The 21,076-nt window shown below is 45.2% G+C and overlaps 1 protein-coding gene across 3 annotated transcripts in view; it reads right to left on the bottom strand.

The window, feature by feature from the left end:
• Positions 1-325: 325 nt before the first annotated feature.
• Positions 326-21,076, bottom strand: part of LOC135389022 (uncharacterized) — a 30,758-nt gene continuing 10,007 nt past the window's right edge. Inside the window, exons 2-5 of one of the 3 annotated variants that reach the window (XM_064618951.1) lie at positions 20,629-20,918; positions 5,028-5,113; positions 1,283-4,967; positions 326-606 (exon numbers count right to left, since the gene is read on the bottom strand). In XM_064618951.1, coding sequence (XP_064475021.1) covers positions 591-606; positions 1,283-4,967; positions 5,028-5,113; positions 20,629-20,756 — 3,915 coding nt within the window. In that variant the 5' untranslated portion in view covers positions 20,757-20,918 and the 3' untranslated portion in view covers positions 326-590. Of the gene's footprint in view, positions 4,968-5,027; positions 5,114-20,628; positions 20,919-21,076 lie in introns of all 3 variants that reach the window. The other 2 variants (XM_064618952.1, XM_064618950.1) reach the window with 2 other exon arrangements.

The following is a 21,076-nucleotide window of genomic DNA, read 5'->3' as shown; positions in this document are numbered from 1 at the left end:
ACGGCACGATGCTTGGTGCTGTATTTCGCAGAGCCGTTTGAAACATAAACGGCTTTGGTCTTTCGCTTTAGCCACTGCCACCTAGTGAGTGTGGGAGGAACTTAGGCACTCTGCTCTGCGTTATGCGCGAACATTATAGCGCTTGTATTTTGGGCCCTCCATTCTCACGCCACCCTGCGCTAAAACGCTCTAATATAGCTCCAGATACATACACAACGGGCCTGTCACCAAGCACATACCAACTGCTCAGCATGACCAGTTTCAGATAGTTCAACAACATAAATTCATTCCAATTCCTGCTAGATTGTAACACAGCCACAGCACATACTGTCTGACGTTATTTTAATCACATGAGTATTTACAAGCAATTAGCATGATGCAGGATGCAAAGATGGGCAGCTCTTTGGTAGACACTAGAGGACCTTGTAATGGAAACATTGTCTCTTCATGCATCATGGAATGAGTGGCACAGTCAGTCATCTCCGACAAGGCAGTCCTGTTTCTCGTTTGTACAACATCAAAAGACTTGCTGCTGGCAGCGTTATGTCTGCCTGCACAAGTACATTGACTCTGTGCTTCTGTGCCGTCCTTCAAGTCTTCAGTGTGCTGAAGGTTGAGGAGGCGTTAAAGCGACACAAAAGCTAATGCGCTTCTGCTCTTTCATTGCATATATATATATACATCTACCCTGTCTACAAAATGCAAATATAAAGGCTACAAAGCGAGTTTAAACCCTGATGGCATTACTGTCCTCTCTCAGCATTGGCTCTGCGTGCATGTCGAAAGCTGCCTTCATGCAAACTTACTACAAAACGGCAGTGTACGTGTTTGTTATGCAGTTCGAAACTGGAAATTCGATAAAGTTAGTACAATATAATTAGAGCCTGAAGTTTTCGGGAAATATTTTTTTTTCTAAATTCGGGGGGTAAAAATCCGGTAAATAAAAATGTGCTCTACATTCGTGCGAATTCGGGTGGAAAAAAACTTCCAGCATGCTAAATTCGGGGAGAAATCGGGATCAGACTGACTGTACTGGTATGGTACAAACGGTGATGTATCTGCATTTGCTGCGAAGCAAGTTAGTGTGCATTCCTACGGACGTCTCAGTGAGGGCACTTTGCCGGGTAAAAATCGGTTTTAACCCTAATGAGGCAACGGAGTGCAAATTCGGGGAAGAATCGGGTTAAACCGTACAACTTCAGGCTCTAATTATAATACATCCCCGTCATGTATAACTGGGAGATAGAACTTGTGCTTTCCGACAGCTTCCTTGAAGACATACCCTGAAGAGTTTGTGTCGAGCCTAGCGGCAGGACAGTGAGACACGGCTGCGCCGCTCTTGTCAGCGGCGTCTTGTCCGCCGGAGAAGCCGCCTGTCTTGGAGATCGCGAGTTGTCTCGGGTCTTGAAGACTTCTCATGGACGCTCCGTGACCAACTCTCTGCCCCATTTTAGCCCCATTTTCGTCTTTAAGCCTCGTCGTTGTCCCTGTAACGTTCTCGACAGACTTCAGTACCTGTCGACTGCCAGAGCAGCACGATTCTTGACTGCTTGCGGATGATGTACGCACTTGAGTCGGAAATATGATGTCTTGTATGACAGATTGGTGTCGGATTGGCTTAACACGTTCCACCGCTTCAGTGTCCTGCTTGCAGTAAGAAAAGTACGTGTCGTGTGTCGTACTGAAGGACATGCCGCCACTCAAGTGAAGGTTATCAGAAGGTCTGAAAGGTTGAGACTTGGGTGGAATTTGCAAGGGGCAGAACGTTTCTCCAGACATCGATACCTTTGGCATAGGCACGTCATCGTCACCGAGGCTGTGAATGCACGTTTCACGCTTGATCGGTTTTACTCTTGCAGTGGGAGTGACCTTACGGTATGTCTCCCTGGTTGTTGTGGACACTTCTTGTGTGTTGTCGCATCGTATTTTGAGGCACGTCCGGGGCCGGTAAGGCTGGGGGCGTTCCACTGTTGTATGCTTGTACGTTGATTGTGTCACGGTCGAGAATTCGCTGATGCCGGCTTGCTTTTGGTGTTTTCGCCTGCACGTTTCGCTGTGTCCAGCAGTGGTACTGCATTCTTTGTCGGAGGCCTTATCCTTGTGCGTCGTCGGCGCAGTGGCCGTTTTTGCTTCCCGCTTGGGGTGCGTCGTTCCTGTCTCCCACTTCTGGTACACTTTTTGACTGGTCGTCTGAAACTCCGGCGAGTCGTCTCCGAATCTGAACGTGGTTGTTGGCCGCTTGGCTTGGTAATGCGTATCTCCAAAAGACGTGAACCCTGTTTCGAATCCCTTAGAATACCCGATCTTGTCTTCGTTCCGTGTGATGTACGACGTGTCCTCGCTCAGCTTCAAAGTCGTTAGTGGGCGCACAGGTACATGCCCGTTTGATACGGTCTTTGGCGCGTACTCGTCTTGGGTGACGGTGTGGAATTCCATTTCTCCACTGCCAGTTCGAATGTTGCATCTGGGATAAAAAGGGGATGGGTGAACATGTCCATCTCTGTACGCGTATGTGTCGCCGGTGGTGGTTGAAAAGTCGCGCCCGTTTTGACCTGGTTCCGTGCGAAGCGTTGTATGAGGCCTAACCGGAACAGCCATTTCCGCAATCATAAACTGCTGCGGTTTTTGAACTGCTCGATGCGCGTCCGTCGTCCTCTTGGCCGGTTGTGCAGCTTCCACCCTGTAGTAGTCCGCGTGTCCGGTTGTGTCCAAGGAAGCTTCTTGGCGGACGTCACCAGCGATGTCTTCAGTCTGATACGGGTATGCAGAGCGCCCTGTATCCTTGTAGACAGCTGACGCGTCGTGATTGTCGCTGACGTGGACGTCGTCTCGGTGCCCTTCAGCAGTTGATGGAGAGTCGTAACGCATCTGAGGCGACGTTGATGTGGCAATGTCCTCTTCAGCAGTTCTCGGTTCCGGGGTCGTTTTCGTTGAGTCATCGCTGTCCGTATGTCTCTGCACCTTCCTCTTTCGTTTTTCCTTTCCAGTTAGCAGACCTTGTATCTCGGCAATAAGCTCAGCTGAATCCTTTCGTCCGTACGTGCTGGGGATATGATGTTTACTGGACTCGGACTTAATCCTGTTAAGTTCTTCGCTAGTCTTGTAGGTCGCGTGTGACGGCCTTCCGGGAAACCGTTCGTGTCTGGCTACCCTGGTGTCTTCATGAAAGACTTCGTGTTTGGCGGATTTTCTCCAGCCAGGTGACCTGTCGTAAACCGCGTCGTTTTTGTACGACTCTCGACTGGTCGTCGTGAAGTCCGTGTCGCCTTCAAACCTGATGTTATCTGCTAACGCGTAGGGCATCAAGTACCTTCTTGCACGGACTAGACCTTCGTCTTTCGAGGTGGTTCCAGGATGAGTACGGGTCATCCTTCGGGTCGCTGTATCTTCGCAAGGCGAAGAACTTTCGTCGTGCTCTGGGATAGGCGCTTCTAAGGCGTAGCGCGCGTGTCCCCTCTGGAGACCATATTGGCGTTTTTTCTTTCGTTGTTCCGTGAGTAACATTTCTTCCTCCGTAGAACTACCGCTGCTGAAAAGTTTGGCGAGCGCTTTTGGTTTAATGGGGCGCACACGGTCCATTTTCTTTTTATAATATTCGATTTGATTCGTTGTGTGAAGGTCAATGACTCCCGAAGCGGGCCGGAGGTTGTCCCTCGGAACGCATGTTCCTTTTCCTCGTAAATTCCAGGGATGAACTTCTGTGGTCGATGTATCGTGGCCAACTTTTATTCGCCGCTTCTGTCGCTTGTCTATGTCGAAGCCTGTCGGTACGCCAGCCGCGATGTCGTATTTCGGTGTCTGCCTCACAGAGGTCCTTTTGAGCAGGTCTTCTGTTTCTGCACTTTCTTCGTAATGGTCGTACTTATCTACGCCTGTCTTTCTTAAGCTCTCTTCGGACGCCCCGGTCTCCCTTCTTTCGAGGTCTACTTGAAGGGCTACGACTGGCGTTTTCGGAGTTCTTTTTATCTTTGCGTCGTCCTTCGCGGATGCGTCGACTTTTCTTTTCTTGGCTTCATCTTTCTCGGCTTCTTGTTCCACTTGGTAGCTGGGGTCGTCGAACTTCTTTGGTCTCAACCGTCGCGACACCTTCTCGGTTTGTTCGTGTGCTTTGTAGTCTTCGGAAGTTGTGGTCATGAGAGCGTGCGTGCCCTCCATTCTGAGACTAGTTCTAGGTCGGTCCGGCTGTGAGTCGGCACTCTTCTGCGACCTGTCTACAGCCATAGCTTTGCCGCTCTGAATATGTTCGCGCACAGTCTGCCCTTCCTGTGACAGTATGTTGTCCTTGCCTGGTAGTGGTGTGTCGTCTGCTACTCTCGTCTCCTTACCGTCGCCTGTTTCGGACTTTGCAGACCGTTCTGTACGCTTGATTCCAGGAGTACCTATATCTTTAAAGTAGTCTGAACTCGTAGTCGAGTACTCGTGCCTGCCTTCTAGTTTCAACGTAGTTCTAGGGCGTGATCGCGACGACAACCTTGTTCTTTCTGATCCGTTCCTGGTGTCGTCCGCTATCGGTTCATCTGCTTGATGCGTGATTACTTTCGGAGCAGCCTCATCCGTGGCATACATCTGTTTTTGAGTCCCATCCGTTACGGCGGCCTCGCCCTCAACCAGGCGAACTCTCTGCTTGTTAGGGGTAACGTCCAGGGCATGCCGGGACATCTTCTCATCGGACGTCGCCTCCGTAGTCAGGCCCGATTTTAATTCTTCGGTTCTGGTAACTTTCCCGCTCCTAGTGACCTTCTCTTCGGTTCTGCCTTCAACTGTCGTCTTGGCCGTGTGATCCTTTCGAGAAGTCACGGACTCTTTAGAGGTCCTGCGACGTCCATCGATGACGGTGGTCTCGTGAGTCGAGGTCTCGACCGTCTCCGAGACACTTTCGTCTCGAAGGTTCCGGTAGGACCTGGAGATCTGACGGACGAGCTCGGGCGAGACCCGCCATTGTTGTCTTCTGGGAGTATTTTTTCCCTCTGCGTATGGGTTGACGAATAGGAAATGAATGTGGCGTCATAAACGGTCGAACATCATACCTGTTTGCGTGACCCCACCCGGTGGCACATTCTCGACCGAGTGGTGGCCGGAGCTTCCCGACGAAGCAGACGGACATCGGTGCTGCCTGAAATATCAAAAAGGGGAGGATTAGTGCTTCGTTCGCTGCAACTTACACACGGTGGATTTGAATACGGAAATGATGGGTTTTTGAAAGGGGTATCGCAGGTCTTAGATCATGTTCGAATATTTCTATGGCATGACTGTCGTCACGAACGGTAAGATAAAAAGTCGATTAGGTAATGCACTCTCTTTTATTTTTTCCTCTTTTTGCAAAAATTAGAAAGTTGTGAACTACGCTCGTTTTTGAGGTGTTATACAAACAGGTCGATACGTTGCGTGCGAAAGGTGTTGGGCGTCAACAGTCTCGCGATCACCTTGTTTGTGAAGTGCAAGTACGGCAAGACTTTGAACGTATCTCACATTTTACCTGTCGTCCGCTTCCCTGGAATGGAATCCCTCTGCCTTCTCCCTGATTCTATAGAAAAACATGCAGTATACATGGCCGCCTAGCTCTTCCGCTGACGTCACTAGTATGGCGGAATGAAATTTGTTTTGCGGCGGGTCAAGTTTCAGCGTTGCGCGCTTCTTGTCTTGCACGATAGTTTCGCCTTTCGCTCTGTGTCTGGAACATCGTTCGCGCGCAGTGAACACAGTGGGGGAGATTTAGTGAACCGTTTTACTGGAGACTAATGGTAAGGCGCAGTGACCCAGAACGGAATCCTCTACAGTGGTGGGTAAGGTACTAAAAAGGGTACAACAACTTTATTTTGAGATGGAGAGTGGGGAGGTAAAATACTTTCTAGTAAAATACTAAAAAGAGTAACTATGCAGTTAGCCTGCAAAAGTAGCTACAGTGACCGCATTAAGGTAACTTAGTTATTTTACAGTTACATTTTTTAAAAGTCGATTAAATGTGACACGTAAAAAATGTTTTAGCACTAGCTTGTACTATCCAAGCATAGTTATAACGTGTCATAAACAGGGGATATCGCGATGGGTCAGTGTAAGGCCATGGGAGTTAGTTAGCCTATTGGGCCATCCTGACGGCGTATGAGATAACAAAATTCGTGCAGTTTCTAGCCAGTAAAAACGGCCGCTTTGTCTGTAAATCATGTATCCGTAAAATCTAAATCTACGTGTACATCTAAATATAGTCTAAATAAAGTCGAAATCTAGTGGGTAAATCTGTAAATCGCTCGACTAAAGACGGCCGCTTTGAACCCTCGACAAAATCACGCTAGAGAAGTGACGCGTGGAAAATATTGCAAAACCTCAGCAACTAGTTACGTTAACCGAAGGCGGTAACTATAGTTACAAGTTACTTTTAATGAAAAGTAACTATTTTCTGCAAGAAGTAACTAGCTCCAAGTTACTCCAAACTTGGTTACTACCCAAGAACATGTAGAACTAGTAGAACATCGAACACTTGGAAGCGCGCGCATGTTTCTCTCTCTCTCTCTCTTTCCCTCCCCCCCCCCTACCTATCAGCAAGGTGAATCAGTTTTCGCAAGTAATTTCCTTGCACAAGACGTTTAATTCACACATCACCTTTACAGCTTTCTTGGTCGCGGGTAACGGTCGGGCTGCGTATTTTTTTTTTAAGTTCTCGAAGGCTTTGTGCCACCACCATCTATCCCTCCCTGGGGGTGTACCGAGCAGCCGCTATCTCCTAGCCGGCTGACCACACCTTACCTCAACATCATTCCCCCCCCCCCCCATCTTCGAAGGATTTTGATAAGCGGCCACATTCCCTTTTCCTCTTAAAATGACACACCCTTAATATTGAACAGCATGTTTTAACTTGGATAATATCCTTCCTCACAAATCGCTCGCAGTACGTAAATGTACAGATCTTTCTTAACGCTCCATATGGACCTTGTCCCATGGCTGGTTTTCCACGATCATGCCAATACATATACATATACGGACCTTGTCCCATCCTACAGTTGGCAATACAAAATGAAGCCCCATACGAAACGTGTATAGGGGCGCAAGAAAGCGTTGTCGCTGTCGCTGGCGGACGGTCGTCCCCATTTGATGTAACTTGTGGGGTCCGTCAAGGATATCCCTCTCTCCCGCCTTGTACACCATTGCCACCAACCCCTCTACTCGAGAGACTGTGCTTGCTTCCAGTTACATTAATTGCCACTGCCCAATGGATGCTCCCACCCCCACCTGTTTTTGCGTTCGCGTACGACATCTCTGTGATCGTTTCTCGCGAGTGTTCCCTAGGGCCCGTTTTGAAGGCGCTTGAGGATTACGGAGCCGTTTCAGGGGCAAGACTGAATAGATAAAAAAGTGCAGAACTGTTTTTGAACCTCCAGCCTTCCTGCGGGGCTCCTTTCTGTGTTCCAGTGAGGCCAGAAGTCAAAATTCTTTGCGTGACTTTTGATTGCACTGGCATATCTACCGTAAATTGGCCACGAGTGTTTAATCGTTGCAGAGCTGTCCTGCGGCAGCTTAAGTTTGTTGATTTGCCCATCACTTTTCGCGCTCATCTGCTAGTGGCCTGGTACTACAGTCGCTTGTGGTTTTTAGGAGTCGTTGCCACGCCACCACCACTAATTCGTACTGACATCACTAGGCCTTGCCGGTGGTGCTCGACAAGTGCACTTCACTCGCGCGTTTATTTCGAGGCATTGCACACTCCCGAACACCCAGCGTGCGCATTAGTGTAGTACTCTCTGGGATGTGCTACCAGGTGGCTCGTTGAGAGCCCTAGGTTTCGGCCTAGGTCCGAAGTCTTGCCTCATCAATACAGTGCCTGTGTTGATGTTGTACGGCGTTTGCGACTCCAGCTTCCGGACGCTGACATCCAGTTATGGGCTGTCAGCGATTTTTATACAGCTATCCGGGAGTTGGAGTCTGGTCCGCCAGTTACTTCGGTGCCAACGAAGCTGTCTTGGCTTCAAATCACTGCGGGCTGGCTAGATGCCTTCCGCGCCAGTCTTCAGTGGGAGTTGGCCCACGACGTTCTTCCTCTTCGCGAGCGACTACACTGTTTTCACATCTCTCGCTCTGACGGTTGCCCGTCTTGCGGGACGTGTGAAACCGCAGAGCACTATTTCAGGTGTTGTCGTGTTCCTCTTTTGCTGTGGCGCAGAGTGGCCCAGATATTTCAGCTGTCGACTGTCGCCAGGGTCACCGTACAGTTCCTGGAACCGTTACCTGTTCCGCGTAAACAATTGGCTTTATTAATTATCGAGATCTACTTTCAAATTTGGATCCGTCGTTGCTGGCTGGCTTTCGGTGGCCCAGACTTCGGAGACGCAGCTATATTTCAGGCTGTCAGGGCAGGGCTTTGTAGCCACATTGTCCGTGAGCAAGCACTGTATCGTCTTGTGGAGTGCTCTCGCCGCTGGCTGACGTCTACTCGTCTTTTCCGCCACGTTCAGGGTGAGTGGCAAATCACGTTCTAGTCAGCTCGCTAGGACCGTACTGCACTCTGCAGCAGCTCTCCCGTGTTTGGATTGTTCGCTTGGTATGGTCAGTACGAAAAGCAAACTCTCCTAGAGAGTGTTGTTATCTAGTGTGATGTAGGATGTGGGAAGACGACGAAGAGAATGTAATGTAGAATGTGTGAGGACGAGGCAGAAGGAAAGAGAAAAAAGGTTGTTCATACTTGACCGCAACTGGGTGTGGTTGTCTGAGGCTCCGTTCCTACACTGTAACGCGAGAGCCGTTACATCTAGCTTGTAGGACTGTAACGTAAAGTTAATGTCTGTCCAAAGGGGACTACCTCCATAGGCAGCTCTCCTGCTTGATGACAATACACCCCCCATAGGTAGGTAGGTAGGTAGATTTTTCTTAAAGCTCGGTTACCCCCCATAAGTAGGTGGGTAGGTAGTTACGCTTGTCTCATCCTACAGTTGGCAATCCAAGGTAGGTAGGTGTTTTCGAAGCGCGATGTGGGCAAGCTTACGCTTGTCCCATCCTACAGATCGCGATACGAGGTAGGGTAGGTTTATTTTTGACGCGTGATGTGGGCAAGCTTACACTTGTCCCATCCTACAGTTGACAATACGAGGTAAGTTCGCTTGCTTGATGATAATACACACACATCTCGTAGTTCTCTTCGCAAGCTACGCTTGTCACATCCTATACAGTTGGCAATACCTGGGAACTTCTAGCGCCTCAGCATTACGAGGCGGCCAGAGGCGGAGGTAGAAGAAGAACAACAACATTCCCGGTGTGCGCAGCAGCAGCGTCAGCCGGGGTAAGCCATAACCGAAGCAGACGCCAGAGCAGTGTCCCTCAAAGTTCCCATGCTGCTTTGCGCCGCGCGCTTGCTTGGTGGAGTGCAGGCATTTTTTTTTTAAATAGTCTATACGAGTTCTCTTACGCGATCCGCCCCCAGGGTGGGCCGTGTCTTTGAATGCGAGGTCTATAAAACGGTCGTCGGGGCGGTACCGTTGCGGTGCTGTTCCCGAGAAGATTTTTTTTTTCGAACATCTCGCTCGATGACAATACACCCTGTTACTCCTGTTCCTGTTTTTGAAACGTGATGTGGGCAAAACTTGCGCTCGTCCCATCCTGCAGTTGGCAATACAACGACGGTGTAATATGTCGTGAGATTCGGAACAGTACTGACATGTGTAACCACAACAAAGTTCTTCATTTTGAGACCATGAATGGGGTGTTTCATCGCCAGGGGCGATACGCCGCCCCATTGCTGGCGAGTGCACGTTCAGTATGACGTATCGTAAGTGTTTCTTTGGTGTCAGCGATGGTGTATGGAGTTGAACACTAACAAATGCAAACGAATGCGAATATCTCGTAGAGTCACCACAGGCAACTGCGTCTATAAACGGTGCCCAATAAGCAGCTAGGTCTTTTACAAACATCTGACGTTACCTGGAAAACGCACGTTCAGCAAGTCGTTAGCATCGCCAATCGAACACTTGCGTACATCGGAAGAAATATTTACAGGGCTCCCCCATTAAGTTGAAATTGTCGCCGTACAAATACCTAATCCGGGCCAATGCTAGATTATGCATCATTTGTCTTCGACTACGTCCTTTCAGTACTAATCGACAAACTTGAAAGTGTTCGAAACAGTGCCACTCGCTTCATATCATCCAATTACAGCCGAACCGCAAGCGTCACATCCATGAAATCTACATTACCATTAGAACCATTATCCATACATCGTAAGATCAGCAGTCTATGTCTTTTTTACTCTATGTGCCTTCACAATCCAACATTACGAGAAAGTCTTCTCACAGCACCATCGTACATTTGTCACGTATCGACCATCAACACAAAGTAGGCGTTTCATAGGACAGATGCATCATTTGTGCCACAAACAAGTACGGAAGTACTGAAACAAGTACTGAAACCATTTACCATCTTCGCTTCTATATGTTAACCCTGATCATTTTCGAAGCATTATCAGCCCCCCGCTGTAATGCTCGCCTTGAGGTATCAATAAATAAATAAATAAACCCTAGACATAGAATCCCCCAGCTGATGCAGGTGTCATATCTCTCAGCTGGAAATCCTGCGCAAACGCCTGTAGTGCTAGCACATTTTCCGTTCATCGAGTATTCGTTCCACAACAGCAAAGGAGATTGGACCTCCTGCAGGCTAGCTTCTTGACACTGCGACGGCTTCTGCGGCAAAGTACGCTTTACAGGAGACGCCGTTGCACACGCACAGCTAGTACCGCATCTCTGCGCCGACATACTTTCTTATTATTATACGTTTCTGCATATTTTAATCTGTTTCGACAAGTTTCATTTCAGTCCTAACACCACACTCTTAAAAAAAGGGTGTACTTTAACTCCTTTATTTGCCACATATATAACCCCCTTTTGGAGATTATTATCGCTCAAATTACGCTCAAAAGGGTGTCTCCCCACTCCCTCAAGGGAGTAGCATAACACCTTTCTCCATACTGGATAGTAATATTACTCCCCGGCAGGGAGAAGGTGTTATGCTACTCCCTTGAGGGAGTGAGGAGACACCCTTTTGAGCGTAATTGTACTCTCCAAAATGGTGTTATATATGTGGCAAGGAAAGGAGTTAAAGTACACCCTTTTTCTTAAGAGTGTATACGTGATGCTTTGATTGAGAATCTACCTTCGTGCTTTGGTCCTTCTTATATTGATAGCTTTGCTACAGCGACTATTCGCAGTAACACTGCTGCGTAATAGAGGAGCTAAACCTAAATGCGCTCGACCTAGTGGGCCACAAGCGAGCGAAAGGGATATGATATAGCATATCATACGGGACAAAGGAATTGAAACCTGTCCTTATTCTATGACCTGTTCTCGTTGAGTCTCAAACATGCTGTGTACACTATCAGAACTTATAGTGTCTCTTCATCGCGAAGTCATAAACAACGGAGACGTAACGTTTTTGTTTTTTTTATATATGCGAAAGTTCGTAATCCATGTTATAAACATACTCCTTTCGCAACCTTTAAGGGATCAAGTCCGTTTCTTAAGAGCAATGAATGTCAAAACAATCCTTTGTTTTTTTTTGTTTTTTTTTTCGTCGCGAGACAACTGTTATAATGAACGATGCCACTGTGATCGGTCCGCGCAATCATAGATAAACATCACACGAAACGGAAGAGTATCATCGTCGGAAAGGAAAGATAACTTATCTGAAGATTCTCTCAACCGAAAGCTCCCGTTTTCTAAACTGATTGCCGCTGACACAGAATATAAACCTCCGCAAACTCAAACCTGTTAGAGAACGCAAGAGGACACGCAGACATGCGCGGACAACACCGTTCTCCATGTTTTGTCCGTCCGTGTCTGTCTGTCCTCTCACGTTCCTTAACCTGTTTGAACATAACTACGTACTCTCTCTCTCTCTCTCTCTCTCTCAACAAACTCGTACGAGGTATCGAACTACTATAAGGAAACGAAACAAGGACAGCTTTCTCCTGTTAACCGGTAGAGAAGTGGTGTCCTACCTTCGTCCTGGGTAGGAGCGTTTGCAGCAAGTGCTGAGGGGACACCAGTCCATGGAGACTCCCGTAAGAGACTGACAACTTGAAACATCTGACCTGTCGACCTGATCGAATCACGGAGCGCCACGCTCTACGGGGCAACGAATCCTCATCGCTACACGCCATGCCTTTTTCTTCTATTGATCCCAACCCCAGCGTGACCTTATATGCGGTCCACATAACCGGGACGTCACTACATTTGTTGTCGACCAGGTCGCCGTCGTGATTTGCTTTATATGGAGCATCGAGTGCTGAAACGGACGACCCAACACTTATAAGTTGTCGTTAATCCGCAAAGGTTCACGATTTAGAACAACAACAACAACAACTTTGTTCTGATGATGATGATGATGATGGTTCGGTTATTGTAGACATGTAGAAGATACTACAAAAAAATGTATTTAAAATACGTTACTAAATACTGAGCGCAAAATGTATTTAAAATGCAGTAAAGATAGTTGGAAATTAAAGTATTTAGAGTAGAGTAGTAAATACAATGAAAAGTATTTAAGGTGCTTATAAGATAACTAAAAAGTAAACATCCACAGAAGTCAAAATGTGACTGCATATTAGACATATGCTTCATCTGCACGCAGTAGCAGCTGCATTTCTTACGTTTCTTGCGGTCCAGTTTAAGGTCAGAACACACGGGGTGTTTCAAGTCAAATGATAACAGCGTGGACTTCCTTTGAAACGGCCTGGAAGGGTCAACTTGTTGTCAGTTGCGGCAACAACAAAAAAATAATAATAATAAATAAAAGAAAGGCAGGAAGAAAGTATGCCCATCTGAATATTCGTCAAAACAGAAATAGTAGTAATTAGAATCAGTGTTGTACGTAGCGCCGCTACTAGTAACGGCGCTACCGTATCCGTTACTTTTTTCGGTAGCGGAGTGGAGATCGCGCTACTTTTTTAAACTGGTAACGAAAGAAGTATTTCCGCTACAAATTTGCGGTAGCGCAATCTTTGAGCGCTACCGCTACTTTCCGAGCTGGGGTTCGCGACAACTCGACTTCGACCTATCATCAAACCTCCACTCTGCCTGCCTTCGATCAAGCTGCCCGATATCACAAGTTGTGATATCGGGCAGCTTGATCGAATAGCCGAAAGGAGGGCACAGAGGCCGTTATCTTACAAAGAGGATGTGTCCTCCACGTGTTCCCTATTTGGGATGAACCTTCTTGAAGATTTCGTGCATTGTCGGAGTTGTCTGCAAACTGACGTCACTCCATTCTGGAGCCGTCCTCGCCAGCTATGAGTCATGACATTCCACATGACATTGCACCACGTGCGCTCAGGTGCTTGACAGTTGCCATTTCTTGTCCGCTGCAATGGAGGGACCATGGCCTGCTACAGTACAAAACAGTAGCGTGGTGTTCAGATGTCTACTATGCGCCTCGGTGGGAAAGCTTTATCTGTGCGTCAAGGAAGTCAACGTCCAATTTGAAAAAGCACACCATGGTATGTTTACTAACTTCTCGTTCCGGGCAATCCGAGTTCTTTTTGTGACAATGCTGCTGAGCCTTTTATCGGTAGACTTGCTTTGTGCTTTATTTGCTTTAGAGGAAGAAAAAAAGATATGCAAGATACCGAGTAGGCTTTAGTAAATCTGTAAAAAAATGGTTTTCAAAATTTTAGCCTTCAGGCAACCTACGTGTAACCTCCATTGGACGTCGATTTATTATTTTGAGATATTGTTTTATTTTATTATTTTAAGACGTTTGAAGTACGTCATCAACGATACTGTTTGTTTCTTTCCTAAAAAGTAGCGCATGAAGTATCGCGTTACTTTTTACGGGTAACGGTAGCGGTATTCCGCTACTTTTAGGTACGTATAACGATATCGGGATTTCGTTACTTTTTGCTCAGGTAGCGCGTTATCGGTATTGCGCTACCTTTTTCGGGTAGCGGGTACAACACTGATTAGAATACTGAGTTCTAAATACTAAAAAAGTATTTTAATTACAGTACAAATACTTTTCACTGTCTGTGTTCACGAAGCGTACTCAGTAAGATACTAAGATACCAACAAAAATATTTTAAGATACAGTATTTAGAGTATGGTACTCAATGTACCTCAAAGTCCGGGTTATTGCCACCACGGGCTATACTCTGTCCCATTTCCGGTGAAAGTTAGCGAAGATAAATGCGCAATAAATAAATAACGCGATTTAGATTAAAATTTATAATGGAGGGAAGCCAAAATGGGAGAATAAAGAGTACGGGAGGAATCCTTTGTCTTGTATGTTATTTATGTATATCACCGTGTAATTCAGATCGCATAAATTATGAGTACATGCGCGTGCGGAGGAATCTGGAATCTTGGCAGATCAAAAATAATAACGGATGTATAAATCACTCATCCAGGCCCGCTTCCTGACTGCTACGCCACCTTATTTTACAAGTAACTGACGGGCGATCGTTGTCACTTTTACTTTGATGATGGGACTCGTATGAACCCAGAAACGTCAATGTTATGCTTGTTTTATCGTTGTTTATGCCGGTGTGAACTCTGCATCTAAATAAAATGCCAGCTCCCGGCTTCTGGAACATTTTTTAGAATACATGTACACTAGCTAGTTTGTGCGACTTCAAAGACTGACCACGCCTTCTCTCTCTCTGTTCTCTCTCTCTCTTAGCAGAGGAACGAATATCGCACTGTGCTGAAATGTGACCGTCCTTTATATGAACTGTTTCTGTGTGTGTTCTGTGTTTAAATTGGTTGCCTCGCCGCGCCATTGGGCAACATACATTCCTTGCACGTCAATGCTTGCAAGGATCGATTCAACGCTGGCTTTGCAGATGCCGAAATATCTGTCGTCAGCACTCTGCGCTAATCCACATCCTTCTCTACTGCCCTCTCAGGACTGCATTTACAGTATCGCTGAACCAGCTAGGCTCTCGCCCTCTCTCCATGAATGAACAACTCTCCATAAATGAACAAAATCCATTGGTCAATTGTCAAATCCAGCGCACTAACGCCCTAGAAGCACTGCTCATCTTTCTGCACACTTTCCTCGTTGTAAGGATCATCATTATAATTTTACCAGATTACTAATTAACAAATTTGCCAAATTATCGTGGGCAAGAGAGTAGAGCATCATACCTGTGGCGATGCAAAACCCCAATTATCATCATCGTCAGAACAAAGTTGTTGTTATGGTGTCAACACCAGTGAGTTTCTTTTCTATCCTGGTTGCGTTACCTATAGTTAGAGTATTTCCCAATTTAACTGCAATGAGCGGGATTACATCCACGTACGTTCATGTCACCTTCTGTCTGCTGTTTGAGGTAGAGATTGATTGAGGGCAGTGGATGCCTGCTCTTCGTTTTCACGGGCGGGAACAACAGTACTATTTTTGATGTGTTATGTTTGATGTTGTCCACAAGTATTTACCACAGTGCGAGACATAACGAGCCCTAAAGGGGCCTAATTGCCGCCCTCTAAGACGTTCAATAATTGACACCATAAAGATCTGACAACCTCCAATTTTGCAAAATATCCTCTGTATGTTACCGGAGCTTCCCACACGCACACACACACAAAAAAAAAAGAACGTGGGGGAATGACACAAAGTATTTAAGTGCGTCATTTATACTTTGCGCAAAGTGTCTCTTTTGTTCCACAAACGCATAATGAACAGCAAACCTTCCACTGCCCTCTTCCATTCCTGTAAATGTTGCTAGTACGCTTAGCTGGAAATTAAAAGGGGATTCTCTCCTTACCCTCCCATTAACAGTGGCGATCAATGCACACACACACACAACCGACGACGTTCGTGGTACCCTCGTCCTCGTCAAGGTCACTAGACTCCGCCCATTCTTTGTTTCTGCGAAATTGTGATCTGATGGTAGTAGCGTCACGTACAACGTCACCAGCCTGTACACACGCTCTTTTTCTCGGTTTGGGGGGGAAAATGTCATAGGCGTTGAACTCCGCTTGTCGTCGAGCGTGACGTTTTTTTTTTCTTTTCACTTCAACGATCTCTATTTCGAATCGCCGAAATACGCGTACGCTGAAAGCTCGTATTATTCTTTTTAAGGTGTTTTCCTTTTATTTTATTTTTTTCGTTCCATATTGGCAGTTGTGCATTATGTAGATTAAACTGTGAGAAAGCAGACGATCTGGTTGAATGCCGTTTCCCACTGCTTCAACGCTATCATCGTTCCACGTACCCTGTCCTCTTTTGTATATATACCCCGCTCCGAGCCGCATTTGCTTCGTGGCGCCAACGCGGGATCAGATAAGTAAGACGTACCCTTATATGTAACGTAATCAAGAGCTTCCTGCATGGATGTGGGCCGATATCCCATCTCATCGTCCCCTTTCATCCTTTGTTAGTTTATCCTTTATTTCCTAATTCCTTTTCATTTCTTTTTATTCTGATTTCGTAATTTTCTTTCTTTATTTATTTCTTATTCCTTATTTTTTTCTTTCTTTCGTTCTTTAATTATTTTCTTTTATTTTTATTTATTTATTATTTCTTAATTTTATTTATTTATTTATTTATTTCCGGAATAGCAAGCCGACGTCCCGTTTGGCTGACCTTTCCCTGTTTTTTTTTTTTCCTTTTCGTCTAATAAATATATCCCCCCCCTCCATCTCACGTGCTGACAAACTCCCGCGAGAGGATGATGCTCTTTGAACCTGCCATACCGCGCGAACAGCAATGCTAGAAACTTGCAAGGAGAAGGCTCTACATGCAGTATATCAGACACTCTCAGAAAAGAAATAAACAGAGTTTAGTTCTTTTGGAGACTAGGGGATGCATTGCAATAACCATCAGTCCCTTTCAGAACTAAATGCACGGAAGTATGTGCGAAATTCAGGAATTATTTGCAGTGCAAGGGTCCTAAATTGCAAGGCCAGCAGGAGACTATACTAAGGGACTGATTTGGGGACTACATTTGCTGCTTTGACAGCCTTTGCTTATCTCCTTTTCAATTTCAATTTCAAATTTCGAGATGTGTATTCACATTTTTGAATAAACAATTATTATTAGTATTATTATTACTATTATTGTTATTATTATTATATCTAATCTAGAGGACTACAAGCTTGCTACCCAATTTGCTCTCTCTCCCTTTTCCTTTTTCTTTTTTCGAGTGTATTTTAAATAAGTAGGGAGCCTACTTACGGACATGTGTCTCTTTATACGCAAAAATATGACAACAGTGTTGCTCAACTTAAAAAAAAAAGGCGGCAATGGTTCTTTTTTTCTCCTTTCTATCTCCATTTAAGCAGACATGGTCACAAGGAGGGAAGACCTGAAGAAGCTTGTACCCGAAGAAGCGCGGTACACCATGAGAAAGCTAGCGCCGTAAACAAATGTAGAAAGCTTCACTGTCTACTGTTTTTGAGTGTTGTTTTATCTTCATTTAAGAATGAATTTGTATACCATACAACACCACTGATGCGATAGGTGCGACAACCCACGGAGGGTGTGGTGCTCCACAAAATCTACTGTGCGCGTTTGTGGTCTTATCAGTCGAGGGTAAGTTACTAAAAAAACGACTAAGTTAAGTTAATCCGCAAAAATAGTAACTAAGTTAGTTACAGTTACTGCTTTTGAAATGTAACTAGCTACAACTACAGTTACCACGTTAATGTAACTTACTAGTTACTTTACAGTTACACCTTAAGAAATAAAAAAGCCGAAAATGTAACTCTAAAAAATGTTATAGTACTTGTACTGTCCAAGCATAGAACTATGCTCGGACAGTACAAGTACTCTATATACCGTGTTATAGACAAAGCGGTAACTAACTACATTTACAAGTTACTTTTGCAGAAAAGTAACTAGTTACAGTTATAAGTTATTGCCCAAGACTGGTTCTTGTCATGTATTCATGCAGGTTGTGTGATATTTATTGAAGTATGACGCCGCAGAGACCGATAGATACATAAAGGAAACCTCAGATATGTACTAAATACTTTGCAAAAGTATTTAAAATAAGATACTAAATACTCAAAACTGAAAGTAATTTGAGTAGGACTAAATACTCTAAGAAGTATTTAAGATACTCTTTAAAGTACTTTAGTATTAGCAGTAAGTGAGACGCGTATTTTGAACGTGGCCGTACAAATGAAAGGAATAAACTTAATCAGCCATACTTATGCAAATCGTTTATTCGCATGGCCTTAGCGTCAAGTAATGTTTGGTGAACTTTGGTGAACTGAAGTAAACTTTGATGATATGTTCCGACCCAAAACTTCGTAATCCCTCCTGTATGTTAGCTGGGGTCTTTCAACTTCTGGCGCGAGTGTTATTGCTTTTGTGACCAAGGAAAGAAATGCCGGGATTATCTTATACCTAATCCTTTGAATATTCACCTGGCAATATGAATAGGAACCGTTTTCTGAAGTAGGGGTCGGGCTATTGACAAGCAAGGTCAAGCGTGGGACCAGCCTATTGTACAGGATGATAAATTACAGATACACGAATTCCCAAAAAAGGAAATAAAAAAGGGGGTTAAGTTCCAGTAAGCTGAAAATCTGGACACGGCGGGGAAATGTGCTGGATATACGGCTTGACGAAGCAGGAAAGTATTTTGAGTACTGAGTAGCAAATACTGAAAAAGTATTTTAAATACATTAAAAATACTTGTCGCAAAAAGTATTGAGTAGAGTACCAAAATACCGGAAAAAGTATTTAAAATAGAGTATTTTGAGTACGTACTTAAGATACGTACTCTGGAAACTGTAGTAGAGTGGAGTCGACGACACAGTTCGGCTTCACCGCACTTCTACTTTGATTGCGGCGGAGCCATCTTTACAGATACCGGACGCTTGAGCCGGGTGCAGCGGCCTTTTATTGACGATTTGCCTATTCTACATGGCTGCGTGCAACTACTTTGGCTGATTAACGCTGGTGGCGTGTCGATGCGAGTCACGTATTTTCGTGCGAAGGTGGGGTTCGTCTGCATTTGACCCAAGTGACCGGCGGGCGGTGGCCGTCTGCGTTTTTTTCGTTTTCGTTGGAAACCTCGCCTTCGCTTTTCTTCTTCTTTCTCTCGTACGTTGTGTAGGCGCCTATTTGGATTTGAAAAATAGGAAATCGGGATGTTTTTGACGACGTTGTTTCTTTCTTTTTTTCCTCTCTCACCTCGCGGGACCTGCAGAAAATTTCAGCTGTAAAAATAATATGTCTTGTGCTCGGAAGCGCTGCTGGGAGTAGTCGTGGATTACGGTCCCCGGGAATGCTGGTACAAATCAACCCACCAGTCCTCCATGAAACTCGGTGACGATGACTCGAACACAAAATCATGACAAATATATGTACGTCATGATCGCATATAATATAATCGCTAACATCGAGCGATGTATGCTGAGAAGTATTTTTTCGAATGCGGGAAAACGGCGAATAAAGACAAGAAAATGTGCGAACAGATTGGTATTGCTTCATAAATGTATGATACTAATATTGCCAATTTAATTTCTCGGATATGATAAATCTTTAATAAATCTCCAGTCTTGATTTAAAGACTCATTCTTTTTTGATATCGTTCGTGATCGAGGCCGTTTATCTCCCTGTATGTCGTGATTGAATCCCACGAACTATGGTTGCCCTTCTTTTCTGCTATAGGGATGTACGGGCCTATCACGCGAAGCCACTGTCTTTATAAATAGCGACGCAAGGTCACATACAACAGTGCTCTGGGGCGCTATAGGTTAGCTCTATATGTGCTCAATTATATCCCAGCACGCCATATCCTAACTGCGGAACTAAGTGTCGATGATCCAAATACAACTTTTCGGAGTATCTGGCACAATGATGCTCTGACACGCACCTGAGAAGGGTGGTAGTGTGGTAAGGATGGGGTTCCTTCTTGATTTGCCATTGTAAGAAAGTATATTTTGCTAATTTGGGTTACAAGCAATCGTATCTTTGCTGATACCGCCTCAGCAGCGAAATATCCCACTACTACATCATCATCACTTATTTGTTTTTCTTGTTGTTTGCTGTTTTTCTTTCTGTTACACTTGGTAACTTTTGTGCTGCTTCAAAGAAGGAAGCTGTTAGACATCAAAGTTTGAATGAAACGTGTACTCTACTTTCGTATTTATATTAGCCTGGCGCAGTGCCGTGACACTGTCGTATTGGTGCGCAGGTTATCACGACTGTGGCGTTAAAAAAAGAAATTAAAGAAAAAACAAGTGATTCGGAACATTTCGAACATTTGGAGAAATAACTAAGTAAACAAAATTAATTTTCATGCCTAACCCAATTTGCACGCAGCTGGCAATGTACTCTGCGTATTTAGTTTATCGATTCAACAAACTTTCCTGTACCCTCCGTTGAAAAGACACATTATATAATTAAAATATACCACTTTTAGCGATGCTAGAGAACTAATTTAACTGTTTTGGTGCCAGCAAGAGTTCAGCGATCCAAATTACTATGCTCAAATACAATACGTATCTCAGCTATACAATAGTCAAACTTGAACTGCTTTCCATCCATTCGCCGAGCCATATTTTTGCATATATTTGCGAATGATAACTAAAGCAGAACTAAGTAAGTTTAGATAAATTAGGGTGCATGCCTATAATAGTGACATTAATAACAACTACAATAAGTGGAAAATCTTGAAATCGCAAAGTGCACGTCACTCACCCACATGTACATATTTGGCAGACACATTGCTTCATCTCTTCCACTTCCTCCTCCCTCACGTTTTCTTCCGCTTTCTCCCTCACCACTTCCTTCTTTGTCTTAGAAGGTCGTTCCACTTGAACTTCCATGATTTGACGATGTTCCGAAGCTGTCGTCTGCTACCCAAGTTGTGCGTTTCCGGTCAACTGATGGTGATTGGCTGCCCGCGTCCACGATGCCCTCTAGTGAGATGGGCGGGCTGTAACCCCGGGATACGGCCCGCGTGAGTCGCGTACCGCCCAACTGGGTCACTGGGCAAAAGGGCGAATTTGAAAACTGCCAGAGCATGAAGCGTGTGTGGAAACCACGGCTTTGTAGTGATACTGGCTGCCGCGAACCGTTAGTCACATATATAGCCATTTCGCGGTATTGTGTACTTGGTATGCAAGAGGCACTGATGTTACGTTTT

Source organism: Ornithodoros turicata, chromosome 3, assembly GCF_037126465.1.
Source record: "Ornithodoros turicata isolate Travis chromosome 3, ASM3712646v1, whole genome shotgun sequence".
NCBI classification, from domain to species: Eukaryota; Metazoa; Arthropoda; class Arachnida; order Ixodida; family Argasidae; genus Ornithodoros; species Ornithodoros turicata.
This window is presented reverse-complemented; position numbering and strand designations above follow the sequence as displayed.